At 49.5% G+C, this 17,672-nt stretch overlaps 1 protein-coding gene across 2 annotated transcripts in view; it reads right to left on the minus strand.

Annotated features, from left to right (window-relative positions):
* Window positions 1-1,917: 1,917 nt before the first annotated feature.
* The window catches only part of RELL1 (RELT like 1), a 60,219-nt gene continuing 44,464 nt past the window's right edge, over window positions 1,918-17,672 (minus strand). For both annotated transcript variants that reach the window (XM_051830751.2, XM_002709268.5), the window contains 3 exons: window positions 16,857-17,093; window positions 13,865-14,003; window positions 1,918-3,894 (listed from right to left, as the gene is read on the minus strand). In XM_051830751.2, the coding sequence (XP_051686711.1) occupies window positions 13,868-14,003; window positions 16,857-17,093 (373 nt within the window). In that variant the 3' untranslated portion in view covers window positions 1,918-3,894; window positions 13,865-13,867. The remainder of the gene's footprint in view (window positions 3,895-13,864; window positions 14,004-16,856; window positions 17,094-17,672) is intronic.

Genomic DNA, 17,672 nt, shown 5'->3' on the forward strand with positions numbered 1-17,672 from the left:
CCAGCTCCCTGCTAATATCCCTGGTAAAGCAATGGAAGATGGCCCAAGTACTCAGGCCCCTGCACCCACATGGGAGCCCTGCATGAAGCTCCTGGCTCCAGCCTGGCCCAGCCTTGGATTTTGCGGCCATTGAGGGAGTGAACCAGCGGATAGAAGACGTTGGGCTCTCCTGCACTTTTCTAACTCTTCTTTTCAAAGAAGTAAATAAGCCAGTCCCAGAAAGACAAATACCCTGTGTTTTCCCTGGTCTGTGGTAACTAATAAGAGTACCAAAAATGTAATGTAAAGGAGTCAAACTGACATTCTGAAATCCAATGATTGCTTGCAGCCCTTGTCTCTATTGTTGAGGAATTGTGTTTCTGTTGACTTCTTTCCTTAGTGTTAGGTTAACCTTATGAGTATAAAGTAAACTGAAAGGAGGTCACTGTAAAAATTAAGAGAGGGAATAAGAGAGGAAGGAGGGGGGAAGGGTGGGAGCCTGGGCAAGAAGGAGGGTAGGGTGGAAATATCATTATGCTCCTAAATCTGTATACATGAAATACATGAAATTTGCATACTTTAAATTTTTTAAAAAGAGACAATAAATCTTTAAAAAATAAATCTTTAAAGAAGAATGGATGGAGTTACCGGCTCCTAGCTTCAGACTGGCCCAGCTCACACATTGTGGGTATTTGGGAAGTTAGCCACTGGGAGAGCTCTCTCAAATAAATACACATAAAAACGAGGTGCACTGGGGTACCCTGGAACGGGAGTGGGACAACTGGCGAGCTCCAGATGAAGTGGTGATTTAATGAGCTGTGAACACCTCCCCTGGTGGGCACATCAGGTCATAACCGAGCTGAAGACCCCATGGAACAAGACGTGGAGGAACAAGGCAGTGACTCTGATGATCCTGACCTTGCGCAGGCCCAGGCCGGGTGTGTGTGTGTGTGTGTGTGTGTGTGTGTGTGATTAACAAAAAGGTTTACAAAGTAAAAAATTTTAAAAGTTTTAAATAAGAAAAATATCTACAATAAGGATATACAGAAAGAAAATATTTTTGTACAGCTGCTCCATGTATTTATCTGTCCTAAGTATTATTACAAAAGAATCTTAAAGTTTAAAAAAAAAATAAGTTAAAAAGTACAACAGTTGCAGTAAGAGAAGGTTAACTTGTTGATGAAGGAACACTATTTGTTATAAATCTAGCTCAGCCCGAGGGGGTGGTGCTCACTGTCTAGTGCAGTGGGCAGTAACCCCCTAGGACTTCCCACTCACTCACTCTGCTCACCCAAAACAACGGTCAGTCCTACCAGCTCCCTTCACGGTAAATGCCCCAAATTGGTAGACCATGTTTTTCGATCTTTTATACCATACTTTTACTGTACCTTTCCTGCGCTGGGACCCCCAGACATCATTGTGTTACAGTCGCCTGCAGTACTCAGTTCAGTACCTGCTCTTGGGTCCGTGGCCTGGGGACAACAGCCTGTACAGTAAAGCTGAGATGTGCAGGGGGCACCTGCCCTGATGCGCGTGCACACCACGGTGGAACTGCCTGATGATGCGTCTCCCGACGCGTGCCTCTGCTGCTACGTGACTGCTGACGACAGCTCTAGGATCCCAGAGAAAGCGTGGTTTGGGTCATGGTTCCTAGGCTGTGTCAGATGCTACAGAGGAGGAGTGGAGGGAAGAGTGTGCATGAACTGATTGCTTTTGCAATCCTTCTAAGATTCTTTCAAAATTACCTCCACACTTCAGAAGCAACGAGGGGGAGTCCTACAGGAGGCAAAACCCAGTGCGGACGGTCAGCCAGTGACCACCTAGCCACACAAGTCATAGGAAATCAAGTACGCTGAAAGTAAGCTCAATAAATCACACGACGACAATGACATCTTCATTGTGCAAAGCACCAAGGACGGCATCACTGAAAACAACACACCGTGTTTAACATTTTTATTTTTAACTCTGCTTTGGTAGTACAAAAGTCGTAAAAGTACAAACCAGACAGTTAAAAATACATTTGACACTCGCAACGGTGAAAATTTTCCTTTACAAAGTTTTCCACGAAGGTGGCAGCCGGCTCGTTGGTTACACGGAGAGGCGCTCTGCATCCTTAGTGTTGTGTAGAGGACATGTGTCGTGAGTCCCCGAGCCTCCTGGAGAAGCAGGAGGAACAGGGGCCGTGCAGCCGCAGCACGCTTTGGGCACACTCAGAGTCTCATCAGGGCGTACACCCCAGTGTAAGGCTTCTGTGCGGGAAATGTCGAAGGCGTAATGTTTGGCATATTTGGAAGCAAGCCAGACAAAAATGGCTCAACTACTGAAAACGTACTCTTGGTATAAATACAATTTTGAATGTTTCTGAGTATTCTCTTGCCTGCTGTATTGCTATCCAAGGGAGAAAAAAAAAGTGCTCTGGCTTGAATAAAATTAAGAAGTAATTAAAGCTGAAGAATACCTTTACATTTTATCCCTCACCATTTTGAGGGCATAGTATTTTCAAAGCAAAAATTACACCTTTTGTTTTGTTTCTTAAGTAAAACTATTGGCCTAGAGTCTGCATCTAATATTATTTACAATAATACACATCCCTAAAATTCCCGTATCGCTATTTTTGGGGACCTCGATGAAGTGTATTTCCATCCTGATTTCTCCTCCTCTGCTGTGTATATGAATGGATCACACACACCATTTATTAGTTGTCAGTAAGAACTCACGGGAAATTGAATCCACCATTTAAAAAGTTAGAAATTTTTAGTTTAATCCCAGAAATGGAGTCGAATAAGTCTATTTATAGTAAATACTTTGAAGTATATTTGCATGAAAATTCTCTTTCAGGAGCCAGACTTTCTCTTCGAAATGATCAGAGGGCGCGAGGCACGCAGCACTGGGGCCCAGTCTGGAGATTTTGCTGTCACAGGACTCCCATGCCCCTTCCCCGACAGCTCTCATACCGACGCTGCTGTCTCTGCCTCCGGCTTCTTTCAGGGTTTTCATAAAACACAAAGCTCCAAAATTTTTAAATTGTGTCAAAGAGCAGGATTTTCCAGGACTAAAGAGAAAGTGACCACTGACAGTCTTTAAATAAGGAGCACTGGTTACAAGATGAAAACAAGCAGTTCCCCAAGAAAAACAGGCCAGAGGGAGGTGTGGAGCCCACCTACTGTGAGGAGTGAGATTTTGTTTTGTTTTGTTTTTGCCTGGGGTTGCCAGAAGTTTTTTCAGTGTCTTTAGTGATTTTCCCCCTTTATTCAAAGTTTAAACAAACAAAAACAGAAAACCAACTTCTGGCCTTCTACAGGGGCCTGGGAGTAGCCAGGTACAGCATCTGGTCCCTCCTGATCCAGGATCTCTCAGGGAATCCACACATGGGGCTGGACGGGACTGTTGCCAGGATCTTTTGCCACTGAAGGGTCATCTTTGATCATTTGTAACAGCTCAATTGTCCATATGAAGATCGCCATAAAACTAGGATTAAAACGGCAGGTAGGAGCTGGGGAATAGTACACGCACGTGCACACACACACACACACACACACACCAGGAGCACAGGCTCAGACGGTATACAACTAGTTCCTCTGTACACAGTGATCGGAATGGAAAAACTGCAGTGTGTACACACCACGGGCAGGGACCGGGGCCTGGGCAGGGCGATGGCTGGGGACAGTTATGCAGATAAAAAATAAGCTTTTTCCTTCCCAGCAAATGTAACCGTCAACAGACTTCAGGTGAAAACCTGTTGCAAAGCCAACAGACTTCTCCATCCAGCATAGCAACAATATCCCGGGTAGGCTTCATTCTCACGTCTGCTGACGTCATCATAGAAACGGTATAAAATGTATAAAAACATGGCCGAGGCAACTTTGCCATCTTCTGAGTTTCCAGTCTCTCAGAACTCTTCCAACGAAGTCACTGCTGCAAGAGAAAGCAAAACAGGCAAAGCTTTACCGACAGTGGAGCACCACGTCCCGCATGGCCGCCTGGTACTTAAACACGCGGAGGAGCGGGCAGTCCAGCCCCGCCCCCACCTCTCATCCCCCCCCCAGCACACCTGGAGGAGCAGGCAGTCCAGCCCCGCCCCAACCTCTCATCCCCCTCCCCCCAGCACACCTGGAGGAGCAGGCAGTCCAGCCCCTTCCCAGCCCCTCATCCCCCCCCCGCCCCCCGCCCCAGCCCCTCGTCCCCTCCCAGCATATCTGGAGGAGCCGGCAGTCCAGCCCTGCCCCAGCCCCTTGTCCCCCTGCCCCCACCACACCTGGAGAAGCAGGCAGTCCAGCCCCTCCCCAGCCCTTCGCCCACCCCCCCAGCTCACCTGGAGGAGCCAGCAGTCCAGCCCTGCCCCAGCCCCTTGTCCCCCTGCCCCCAGCACACATGTCGTGCAGAAGTCAATCCAAGAACATGTTAAGGACTTTCGTTATCAAGTTGTAACAAAAGAAAACAGAGACCCTAAGAACCCCAGGAGACTGCAGGTGTTGGTCTGGCTTGAGGTGCACTGCTAAGGTGACTGGGGGACATTCTCCCTGCAACACATCCTCACCTCTGCAGCATGTGTCCCTCAACTTCCTCACCGGCCAGGGAACCTTCCACAAAAGCAACGCCCAATGGGAGTCCCCTGCTGGGACACAGCCCTGAGGCATCCAGGCTGAAGTGGGCGCTGATGGCTCACCATGATGCTTTTTATTTTATTTATTTTTTTTTTTTATTTTTTGACAGGCAGAGTGGACAGTGAGAGAGAGAGACAGAGAGAAAGGTCTTCCTTTGCCGTTGGTTCACCCTCCAATGGCCGCCGCGGCTGGCGCGCTGCGGCCGGCGCACCGCGCTGATCAGAAGGCAGGAGCCAGGAGCCAGGTGCTTTTCCTGGTCTCCCATGGGGTGCAGGGCCCAAGCACCTGGGCCATCCTCCACTGCACTCCCTGGCCACAGCAGAGGGCTGGCCTGGAAGAGGGGCAACCGGGACAGAATCCGGCGCCCCGACCGGGACTAGAACCCGGTGTGCCGGCGCCGCTAGGCGGAGGATTAGCCTAGTGAGCCGCGGCGCCGGCCACCATGATGCTTTTTAAAGTCACTCCAAAAGCTGGCTCTGCTCAGTGTCTACACTGACATCACATTACATAGTGGTAAAACAGTTTTCTGCTTTTCAAATGACTTTTTGCAAATAAATAATCAACAGATCTGTTCCCTTTTTTGAAAGTAGCTCAAAAAGTTCATGGAAAACTGCAGTAAAAGCTAGGTTGATTTTGATGCAAAAAAAATTGAAATCTATACATATAAGGGGTCTTTAAAAAGTTCATAAAAAGTGTATATTATGTATATTATGAAAAAACTATGCACATATTTCAAAAATACTGCACCAAAATAAACTTATCTTTTAGTTTTATTTTTTGCAAGAACTTTTAAATTTTTTTTTTTTATCTTAAAGGCAGGTAGACAAAGATGGAGAAAGCACACACATTTTTAGAAGTATCCTCCCACCTTCCTTTTCCAAAGACGGGATAACCAGGGCAGGACTGAGATTCCTGCCTAGGTGCTGCCTGTGTAGGTCCCCCCCCCCCCCGACACACACGCACCATGCAGGTGAACTCAGGCAAAACACCGTTGGACCTGCCCACACTGCACTTGCTTAGGAATGCAAAACAGATCAGAGATGAAACCAGCTCACTGAAATATAAGGATATATTGATAGAGGTGTCGTCATTTCACAACATCCTTTCCACCCTACAGCTCATACTTCAAGGTATGCATTCTAATTTTATTCCCACCATCCATTTCTTAAAGCATTCATAATGTTCACAATGATGCACAGTGGTCATGAGAGAGGAGAAGGAAGGAGGGGGGCGGGGAGAGGGAGGAAGGACTTTCCAAAGGAGATGGGATGGGTAAAGGACCCTTGTCCCTTAACTAAAAAGGAAATGCAACATTACACGTAAAAACAGCACGAGCCACGTTGTGAGCTGTGATGTGCTAACTCTCCGCAGGGCGCAGCCAGGGAACAGTACTGGAAACACGGTCAAGTCTGCTTCCGTTTTCACAGGCAACACTCCAGCAGAGAAAAAGGCAGAAAGGCCAAGGGACGGAGAAATATGAAAGTGGTCCCGAAAGGAAAATAAGAGAGAATTTACCCAGCAAAACTTTAAACTGGGCCATTATCTAGAAAATGAGCATGCTATTTTTATGCGCCTCTTTCTGTTCTCTCTTAGAACACTTGTGCAGCAAGGGAAGTAACAAAGGCGGGAGGGTGGGGGTGTTCTGGACCTAGAAGGCAATGCTTCCTCACGGTCGCTGTTTCCATTCCAGCCCCGCAGGGCGCCCCACTTAGAGCGTTTCCCAACTGATTTGACCGACTTAAGGAGTGGGCATGTGAGACACAGGCTGGCCTAGCAGGGAAGGGAGTGGAGCCAGAGCCCTGGGTTCAAATCCAGCCCCACGTTACCCCCATCACCAGCTGCTGACCCTGGCCGTCTGCAGCTCTCTCTCCCAGGGCCATGGGGGTCTTAATGTGGTGCCCAGCAGTCGGACTCCCCCCCAAGGCTGAATGTTAGGACCACTCCATCATCCAGCACCCTAGCCTTCTGCCACAGCTGCCCCATGCACAGCGTCTCAGACAGAAGAAGGGGGAAAGACAAGTAGCTGTGGGCAGCCCTCACTGCGAATACCAGAAACTAAGCAGACAAAAGGAAAGTTAATCTCTCCAAAGCTCTTGCCCTCTGGTCTCCCCTTACAAGCACACACTTCTCAAACTCAGCACTTCGCTGGCAGAATGTCCAGGTGAGCGCAGGCCTTATCAGAAAGGCAATCTAGAAAGGCAAAGGATACCACACCCTCCCTGGCTCCACGGTTTGCCCTCACCCTTGAACGGTGCAGACTGTGTTACGGTGTTTTCCACATTGTCCAGTTCCTTCTCACTTCATTCTACAGCTGTGAAGATATCCCTATTGACAAACAGACACATTCCTCCAAATGGGATTTCTTCGCCACAGCACACCAAATGCTAAAAGGTGCCTTACGGGGCTGGTGCTGTGGTGTAGCCGGTAAGGCCGCCGCCTGCATCCCATATGGGTGCTGGTTCATGTCCTGGCTGCTCCACTTCCAATCCACTCTCTGCTGTGGCCTGGGAAAGCAGCAGAGGATGGCCCAAGTCTGTGGGCCCCTGCACCCGTGTGGGAGACCTGAAGGCCTAGCAAGTGCCTGGCACAGAGGAGAGGCTAGGCACACTGGGTTTAAAGACGTGGCGGTGCCTGCGCTGCGCTGGACGAGCGGGTGCAGCTCCTCTGAGATTACAGCAGCCCGTGGCCTGAGTCCACCTTAGGAGGAACCGAATGCCTTCCCAGCTGGCCGCACTCCGGGCGGGGCTCAGAAAGCCAAGTGCCATCAGATGATCCCTCAGACCACAGGGAGCTCGGGCAGGGCGGAAATGATCCCTACCCTGAGCTCCTGGGTCACCGCGGCGGGGTGTGTGTGTGTGTGTGTGTGTGTGTGTCTCCTTGCAAGGCCAAGAGAGCACTCTGTCCCCACACCAGTGCTGGCTTCACAGTGTGCATCCTTCCCTGCAAGCCCACTCGCTCCCGAGCCCTGCGATGGGCACGTCAGTCCCTCTGAGCCGGGCTCTCCAACTGTAAAATTGGGACGGTAGTACCCAAAACTTCTACAGGTGCTTTAGGTTTCTGCCCTCGCTCCATGTTTCTCTTCACCTGCCTGCTCCTCCCACAGCAGGTCCTGAGCAGAGGCCGACCTCGCTCCACGCCCACGCTGGACTCAATGAGATCAGTCTTCCACGTAGGAGCAAGACGGCACTGGACAAAGCAGGGCTGGAAAGCCAAGCCAGGGACCCTGACTCGGGCCTGCTCCGGGTGCAGTGGCTTGCTTTGTTGTTCTGGTTCTTGTTTTATTTGTTTTCTATTTGAGAGGCAGGGAGACTGACAGAGTTCCTATCCACTGGTTTACTTCCCAAATGCCTACACGAGGCCTGGACAGGAGTCTGGACCTGGGAACATAGTCCAGGTCTCTCATAAGAGTGGCAGGGACCGGATTATAGGAGCCATCACTGCTTTGTCCCAGGGTCACATAAGCAAGCAGCTGGAACCAGGAGCCAGAACCAGGAGCCAAACGCAGGTACGCCAATGGGAGATGTGGGTGTCATAACCACTAGGCTAAATGCCCGCTCCCTGCAGTTTTTTAGATAAATTTATATTCCAGTGCCCCTACAAGACCAGTGAATCAAATTAAAAGGCTTCCATCAAATCTGAGCTCCCATGGCTTTTTAGAAAAATATGAATTTTTACCCGAAAACAAAACCCCAAGGACAAAAAATTAACTAACTGGTAGAACCTGGAGTTTCCCACCAACACATCCTTCCCGGGAGAGCTCGTAAAGAAAAGAAATTTGGAGGCCTGCCAACGAAGCAACACAACTCAGGGGAGGGCCCCTCGGCCACAGAGTTCGAAGGAGGGGTGGAGCCTGCTCGGAGGAGGGCATGATGGCAGCAGGTGAGGGAAGCCGGCCTGTGCCTGTCCATGGATGCTCAGTCTTGGCAAAGATGGCACGTTTATCCCACAGCACAGCGCCAGCCCAGCAGTCATGGCTACTCACGTCTCAGCCCTCACGACATTTCCATTCCCCCATCCATAAGTCAGCAGGATGTTTCAATCTCCTCGGTACTAATTTTTAAACTCTATCTACTGTTAAAAAGGAAATGGTTATTTCTAAGACGTCCTTAACACAAACTAGAAAGTGGCCCAAATTCTCAAGGGACTTGCCCAGTACTGCTTCTGAGATGTCCTCACAGTCCAAAGCAGCAGTGTTCTTCAGAAATAAAAAGGGATTCATGGGATCAGAGCTGGAGCTTGGGGGCAGGTGTTTTGGTACAGTGGGAAGTCACTGCTTGGGGCGGCCACATCCCGTGGAGAGCGCCTGTCTTCAAATCTCACCACTGCTTCCTACCCAGCTTCCTGCTAATGCACACCCTGGGAGGTAGTGGATGCTGGGTTCCTGCGACCCACATAGGAAATAGGGATGGCGCTCCTGGCTCCTGGCTTTGACGTGGCCCAGCCCTGGCTGTTGCAGGTATTTAGGGAGTGAAAGAGCAGATGGAAGATTTCTCTCTGTTTTTCTGTCTTCCAAATAAATACAAAATGTAAAAAAAAAAAATTTAAATGTGGATGCTTATGGCCTAATAAATAACGAGGACCACCGAGAACGACAGGAAAATTATTGACAATAGTGAGTATTCAGCAGTTACATACATCTGATTCAAGGACTGATTTAAGAACTAATTCAAAACCATATAAGGGCCTGCAGGCGGCGGCTTTACCCACTACACCACAGCACCGGCCCCTCTATGTGGGGAGTAGCTGGGAGATGTGAGCCGAAGGACCCCAAATTTCAGTTAGACAGGACTATGGTCAAGAAATCCACTGCATAATGCAGTGACCACAGTTAATGACAATGTACTGGATTCTGGAAAACTGCTAAGGGAACAGATTTTAAGAGCTCTGAGCACATGAAAAAGGGAAGTGTGTGGAGAAAGGCAGATGCTGGCTAGCAGAAGTCAGGCACTCCACACGTCTATACAGCAGATGCCGGCTAGCAGAAGTCAGGCACTCCACACCGTCTACACAGCAGATGCCGGCTAGCAGAAGCCAGGCACTCTACACCGTCTACACGGCTCACAGATGCGGTGCACAACAAATACCTACACTTCTTATTTCTCTCTTTAAAATCCAATTTAAAAAAAAAGTCTAAAAGTACTATTATGTAAAATTGCTAACCCATGTTTTCAATCAGATTTATCAAGCCATGGAAGAGGAGCACACACGTCAGCACTCGGGCTGCGGAATGCTCGTGGCAGTGTCGTCTTTAAAAAGCACCAGGACCGCTGACAATGGACACAAGGCAGTGGCATTTGGAGACTGAAAGCAATTCGATTTATTTAACTTTGAAGAACAAAAGCTTATTCTTCTAAGAAGAAATCAAAACACATTTTCTGTGGAAAAAAAGAAACCATTTTCACTGCATTGCCAAAATAAATCAGGCAGAGTGCAAGCGAGATCTGGCTACAAAAAGGCCCCTGGCCCCAGAAGCAGGGTGAGAAGACCTGGGGTGTGGAGTGAAATGACAAACAACCGAACAACCGAAGGTGCTTTAAAACGGAAGGAAAGAGAAGGAGAGAGAAACCCTGCCCCGAGCTTCATAACTTGCTACTCAGGACCCAGGGTCTCTTAGTTCCAGGACCCCTGAGGAGACCCCGCCCTGGGTGCTCAAGTCCCCTAGAGAATGGCCCTGTGTTTGCATATGATCCGTGCACATCCTCTGACACAGCGGCTAAACCATATCTAGGTTATGGTCAATACCTAACACGATGCAAACAGCAGGCAAACAGTCATTACGCTGCACTGTTCAGGAATTAACAACATGGAGATGAAAGTCTCTACATGCCTGGTACAGATGTAATTTGTTAAAAATATTTTCAACCCAAAATTGGTGGCATGGAACCACACCCAATTTTCATTAAAAAACCCAAAGAAAGCAAAGAGAAACCTAGCCTGGATGTGCATTTGCATTTGAATATTTGAATCTAGTCTACAGTAAAGCAAAGCATTCCTGTAAAATAGCTAAATAGTAAAATCCAAATGTGAACAAAAACATCTTTTCAGTAAAAAAAAAAAAAATGCAACCCTGAAGATTGCATCTGCATATTAAAAGGACATGTCCCCTGCTTTGTTAGCTACATTCTAGGGAAATTTTTCCAATTCAGTCCAGATTCACAGATTTTCAAGATTTCTCTAGGTGAAAAAATCAAGTCACATTGAATATCTCACAAATATTCTCTTGGATGAGAAAAAATTAATCAACACATGAACTTTTGTAAGCATCAATGAATATTCCCTTCCCTCCTTTTTCTGTGTCCACAAGGTGTTGGGCAATCGGAAGTGGTCACCCAGCAGGTCTGAACGGCTCAGGCTCTCATCGGGGGACCTGGCTCTGTCGGCCCCAGCTGAATCAAGTCTGTGCCCCATGAAGCCAGAATCCTGGGTTTGATTCTTAACTCCACCTCATTCTTCCTGATAACGCCACACAAACTCTGTGCTTAACACTGTCATCCGCACACCAGGTAGTAACAGCACCGACCTTCTGGTGTCAGAAGCACTGAATGAAAGTTACATGGCATGCGCTTTTCAAAGCATGCTAGGTACAGAGCATTGAACAGCCGTGGGTACTATATATGTGGTATACTGGGTACTATATATGTGGTATACTCCGTGGATCATGGGCATTCATGATGGGAATCTCTCTGCTTCTGAGCTTGTTAGAAATTTTCCATAATAAAAATGTTTAATATTTAATATTTAATGTCAGCAAGGTGGAAGTGCAGAGAACACATTCCCTTTGTTTGCTGGTTGCTGATCTGGGTAGCACAACGCAAAATGCCCACCCTCTGAGAGCTAACCACATCCCAGACACTCTCGTGGCACTTAAGCCTTAAATCTGCCAACTTAATATCCTCCTTCTATGTTCAAGGAAACCAATTAAATACAGTTTCCAAGCGGCGAAGCTCACATCTGAACCTCTGTCTTCTGATGATCAAAACCAGCCCTCCTTTATATAATCCTGCTGGGTGACAGTGTGCTGTGCAGGGAACATCAAACTGTAAACCAGTCAAATGGGGTCAAGACTTCAGCCGAGTGGACAGAATCCTATAGTCAGATGCAGCCAGAATTGGGGCCAAGAAAACAGCTGAGCAATCCCAGTGCTGTGGCCCCTCCCAGACCCTGGGAAGCCCCTGCCTGGGAAGGGGCAATGCCTCCTTATGCAGAAAGTCTGCCCAGCTGGTGACACACACAGTTTGTCATCGTGACCGTCATGCAGCCATGGGCTCTCCTTGCCTTTGACTTTAACAGGCAGGTGCTTCTCCTCCCAGGCAGGCAAGTCCTCCTGACTTGAATCAAATGCTGCTCTGAGCTGCAAAGGCCCCTCAGCATTGCAGTCCTGAGGTCTAAGCTAGTAACTCCTGCCCGTAATAAGACTTCCCGCAGTGATGGAAATGTGCTGGATCTGCTCTGTGCAACATAGCAGACCCTCTGGACTGCATTTTCAATCAGGGGCTATTTATTACAAGTTCTAGGAAATTCTGCTGTGGAGGAAGTTCTAGATCATTAGTGGGAACATTCCCCACTCATGGGTCTGGGGCTGCCCCCTCAGTGGGTGTGCGACTGAGCTTGTGCTCAGAGACCTGGATTCACATCTCAGCTTCTCCTCGCAGCTCTGTGGTCTCGGCTGTGTAACTTCACTCCTTCCACTCATCAGTTTCCTCATCTGCAAAACCGGGAGGATCGTAGCAACCCACTGGGAGATGCTGGCAATGGTGACACGTGCGATACACCCGGGCACAAGGCCTAGAGTACTGCAAGAGGGAATTAACATCCGTCCCACTTACCATCTTCATCATCCTCTTCCCTTTCCTAAATTCCTCTGGGCTGCCTTCCACAAGGTCACCAGTAAATGGCCAAGAAGCCAAAGGCGGACTTCTCAGCACTGTTTCTCCTCTTTAGAACAGGCCCATGTTGGCTCCCTAAACTTCAGGGGAAAAGGCCAGATCTCCCCAATGACTAGATTGCAAGACCAAAGTGAGTGGACCCCTGTGTCCTAGAGGACAGGACCACAGCCCTTCCGGGTTACCTGCAGGTGCCTTCCACCCTCTGGGTGTGGCAGAGCACCGAAGTCACAGCCCCCTCCCAAATCCACGCCTCTCCTCCACTCAGCCACACCCACACCCCACCCAAAGTGAATTACTCACAGTCGCCAGCAGCCTGGGCTGAGCATTTCCTAGGTGGCATGCCCCGGGCTTCCCGGATTCCTTCACAGAAACCTCACAGTCACCCCTTGAGGCAGGAAGCATCATTCCCACGTGCCCGTGAGGAAGAACAACCTGAAGTGTCTTGCCCAGGTCTCAGCAGTGGAGAGTGAGAAGCTTGGATCTGCACCTGGCAGCCTGACCCCAAGGCTCAGGTTCAATGTCGCTAATTCTCTGTACCCTGGAGGACCCTGCCTGACCACTGCCTCACCTCCTCCCCGCGCTGTGTAAGTATAAACTCCTCCACCTTCATACGCAGGCTCTGATGGCGCCCTTTAGAGCTTGATCATGACTAAGGCCTCAGACTTGCCCTTTTATATATAATAAGAAACATGAAAAGGATCACTGCTGTGCAAGTCACAACATAAAGGAGAAAGTCAGATGACGCCTAAGCCAAGGGGCTTTTTTTTCCCCCGAGAGCAGGAGCATCCAAAATTAAAACTGCCCAACCAGCAGCGCTCACTTTTGCTCTTCAGTTGTTCCCCAAAGACGGGGTAGAAGGAGTAACAGTCCTACTGAGGTCACTTCCTTTGATGTGCACATCAGAGAAAACTGATTTTCAGCTCCACCCAAGGAAAAAGCATCCGTGTGCTTGCTCTAGCCTTTTTTGGCTCTCGGTTTACTTAGGAAAGATAACAAGAGTACGTGTCATTTGTCCTGCAAGGTTTTTTAACCTTTGTCATTTGTCCTGCAAGGTTTTTTAAAGGAAATTTAACATTTAGAAACCTGTGGGGATTTCACATTCTCAAAGTGTGGATTTTGCTTTTTCAGTAAGAAGATGTAGCAAACACTAGGCACTGTCTGCCCACACAATGGGTGATGATGGCTGATGTGGTTTCTGGTTTGCCACACTCCCCCACCACTTCACATTGCCTCCCGGGGAATCCTTTCTTCTCACTGTCATGCAGTGACACAGACTTCGTGGCTTCTTCCCAAGACCAGGTTCAGTCCCCCTCAGTCTCTCCCATTCCAGAAGATCCCCTGGCTTCCCTGGCAAACGCCCACCCCTCTGCCAGTGTCGCCGACGCCGCAGCTCACCTGCTACTCCATGTCACTGTGTTCTCTCTTCACAGGCGTCGCAGGCACCTCTCCATTGACGCCCTCGGCCCCGCTCACCGACATCAAACTTCTCCGCTCCTTCTGGTTGGACTTGTGCTCCACTTTTGTGACTCTGAACCTGAGGGCAGGAAGAGGGGATGTGATGAGATCTGCATCTCCAGTCAACAGGATTTACGAATGGATAAAAAAAATGGTCAGTCTAGAGGGCCCCAAACAAACGCAGTCAAAACTTGGTACAGCAAAGAGAAACCACACACTCACCAGGATGGGGTCCCTACCCAGCGGCCCCCTGCACCTGCCACATTCCCAGCTGAGTTCCCCTCAACCACATCACAGACTGTGCTGGATTTTAATGGAGCATGCAAAATGCACTGAAGAACACAGGTACCCAAATATGAACCAGCCCAGAGAGCTGGTTTCCAACAGTGGCACGGGTGTTAACATCAGTTCTTCTACCCACAGAGGGCTGGATAAAAGATCGACTGCTTCACACATTAGGCCGATGTAAATAAAACGTTCAGGAGAGAACTACCTTATGAAAACACACCCCGTCAGATAGTCCTGTCCCAGCACACACACATACAAGAGCCAGGAAGCCATCCCAGGTCTCCCACATGGGTGGCCGGAACCCGGCTGCTTCAGCCATCACCCGCTGCCTCCCAGGCTGTGCACTAGCAGGAACCTGGAGCTGGGAGCAGGGCTGGGACGCGAAAGGAGGCACTCCAGCATGGGACGCGGGCATCGTGACGGCTGTCCCAACCACAGGGCCACATGCCCACCCCGTGGCTGTTTTTTAAGACAAATATGGGTTAATTTTCTTATGGTATTACAAAAATTTTAAAGAAGTTAGTGATGAGATTTTCATTAGAATGAAAGGAGAAGTTAAATTTACTCAATTTCACTAATTTCACATCACCATCAAATCCTTAGTCTTTCATAATAGTTTCTATTTCTGGTCTTAATTTCCCTTCAAAGCATCTCAAGTAAATTCTCCTCCTTTGTCCAAAATGAGATCACCAACCGCGAGGAGGAGGAAGACTGAGGAAGTGGAAGGAAGTGTAGGGGAAAGCTGTGACCACAATGCTATTCCGCTGAACTGGGAGAGCTCTCTTAAGCAGTGCGTGCTGAAAAACAGCCTGGAATGGTTCAACGCCCAGAGTATCCAACACCCAAGAAAGAGGGTTGGACTGGGGTCATCTTACAAAGCCACGTGGGATCTGACTTGAAAATGTCAGCAGATTTTTGTTTTAAAGCAAACAAAACAGGCTTTGTGCAAGCCAGCTACAGGTTCTCATTACATTTGCATTCATAAATTCCCATGACTCTGCCTCTTAGTAAAGCAGCGTGGTCATGAGTTGTACTGTGTCGCTGTCGGAGGCGAACAGCCCTCCAGTCTTCTCCTTGCTTTTGCAACACATGATGAAAGCCAGCCGGGTTAAAATCACAGTAACAGTGGCCAAGGCTTCTTGAGTGCACCAGTGCCCAAGGTGGTCCGAGACCTCTATGGGAGCCTGGGAGGTGCACAAGCCTGACATCCCCACTGTACAGAGTAGGAAACTAAGGCACAGAGCAAAGGAACAGTTTTACGCAGTGCTGCCAAGCTCTGAGTGATGCAGATGCAGTGAGTTTAGTCTGGGCTTCCCTTCTCTGAGGTTTCTCAGGAGAAAAGAAAAGATCTTGTCTCCAGTACTGTCCCTTTGTTCAGTGCTGACCCAGCCTGAGGACAGCCAGTGTGCTCACCACTGCTCCTTTCCAATGGCCCGTCTGCAGGTAGCATCGGCAATGCACTTCCTGCATGGGACTCGCAACCCAAACCACATTCCCCTGCAAAACGCTTCCTGTCACCCCGCTTACAAGCGGGGTCTTCATAGCATGCACAGGTCACAAGCAGATGTTACTTTAAGGACACAGGGGAAGGGAGTGAAAAGAAAGCAGTCACTGATTCCCGTGGACCTCACGCGGCAGACTGGAGAGCAGGACAAGACCCCCGTCCTCTCTCACCCGGGCGCGAGCTGATGACACTCCCCAGGTCCCTGGCTGGTGCTGCCAAGTGGCTGAGTTCTAGCCGGTGAATCTGAGGCGTTATGGGTACCATTCCCAAGCCCAGCCCATGAACACTGCCTGCACCGACCTTCTCCTTCATACAAACCCAGCACAGCCACAGAGGGAAGGGGCCTGGGACTCTGGACGAGCCAACCACCAAGGTTTCGGTCACCAGCTCTGGATTCTCACAGTGAAGTAAAAACATCTATTCTGTATTTAGTGGAGTGTCGCTCTCCCATTCGCGGAGGAACGACACCGGACCCTGCACTGTTCTTTTTCCCGGGTTTGCTGCTGGCCCTTCCCGGGTTTGCTGCCGCCCCCCCCACCCCACGTCCGCAGAGGGGCGGCACCCCCGCTGCTTCCCCTGCTTCCGCCGAGGAGCAGCACACCTCCGGCTGGCCCTCTCAGGGGTTGCTCAAATATTCCTCAGATGTTCCTGGTGCATATTGTCTCTCTCCTCCCTTATAGTCCTCTTCCACCAATTCATGCTCTGCTGCCCACACGCCGAGCACGCTGCTCTCCTCCAATCAGGAGCAGGATCAGCTCCTGCAGCTTGTTAGTTGAATTGGTGAGGCAGCTGTGTGGAAGTTGTTTGCTCTCTCTCAGCACCATATTGTGGGAGATCAGATGCACAGAATTAGTCTTAGCTCCAGTAATCTAGTCTAGTCTTGGTTGCTTCCCACAGTGGGGAATCGGGGCTTTGTTTGCTTCGGCGAGTATTTACCTTAGTTAATACATCGCCCACGTGATCTACCAAGAGCTGCCTCTCAGGGTTCCTCTGTTGTTGGAAACACCCCAGACACTGAACAGGAAGCATCGTGAAACCTGCAAATCTGACCTGAGCCCGGCTTAGGAGGACACACTCCATAGTGGGCAGGGAGGTGCCAACCGCACCCTCCGGCCACCACGGCCACCTCGGGGATCTTACCTGCCCACAGAGAGGACAGTGACTTCTCCTTGGCGCCTGGGTCGGCTCTCTTTGGACTTGTTGGTGGGCTTTGTGAAATGCCATCGCTTGTGCCGACACCGCTGACACACGTCCCTCTCGACGGCACCGCCCACTGTGTGCAGATGGTGGCCACAGATGTGCTTGCCGGGGGTGGCCCCTGGTGACAAGGGCCCGGGACTCACAGGCGGGCTCCCGGGAGTGCTGGGGCTCACGGGGCTAAGATAGGCACAGGAAAAGGAAAAGGTGGACCTGGTTACGTAATGAAACACCAGCTAGCACAGTCTCCCCCTCCTGTGAATAGAGAAGCAGGTTTAAATTGGAAATAAAAACCAACATGTATCTTCCAACTGTGCAAATGAATTTTGCAGGCACTACCAGACAGCAGGTATTCAGCTCTTCCGACCACACCACCACAGCCCATCCTGAATAGCATGAATGCGACTGATCACTTACTGGATGGAATTAATTGACTGGAAACCGACCACTGCTGCTAACGATGATTCACTGTTTGACTTTAAAGTATTCGGTTTCTTCCTAAAATACCAACCTCCCTTCTCAACCAATCATTCTCCTTTCTCACACATGGCCAAGTGCAGACCCAGAACTGTAAGCAAAGAAATGCCTTGAAGGTATTAGGATGCTTCAGAAAGTTTGTGGAAATAGAATTTAAAAATGAGTTTACTGAGACAGGTGCTGTGGCATAGCAGGTAGGGCCACCACCTGCAGTGCCAGCCTCCCATATGGGCGCTGGTTCGTGTCCCGACTGCTCCACTTCTGATCCGGCTCTCTGCTGTG

The sequence above is a fragment of the Oryctolagus cuniculus genome, chromosome 2, assembly GCF_964237555.1.
Source record: "Oryctolagus cuniculus chromosome 2, mOryCun1.1, whole genome shotgun sequence".
Taxonomy (NCBI): Eukaryota; Metazoa; Chordata; class Mammalia; order Lagomorpha; family Leporidae; genus Oryctolagus; species Oryctolagus cuniculus.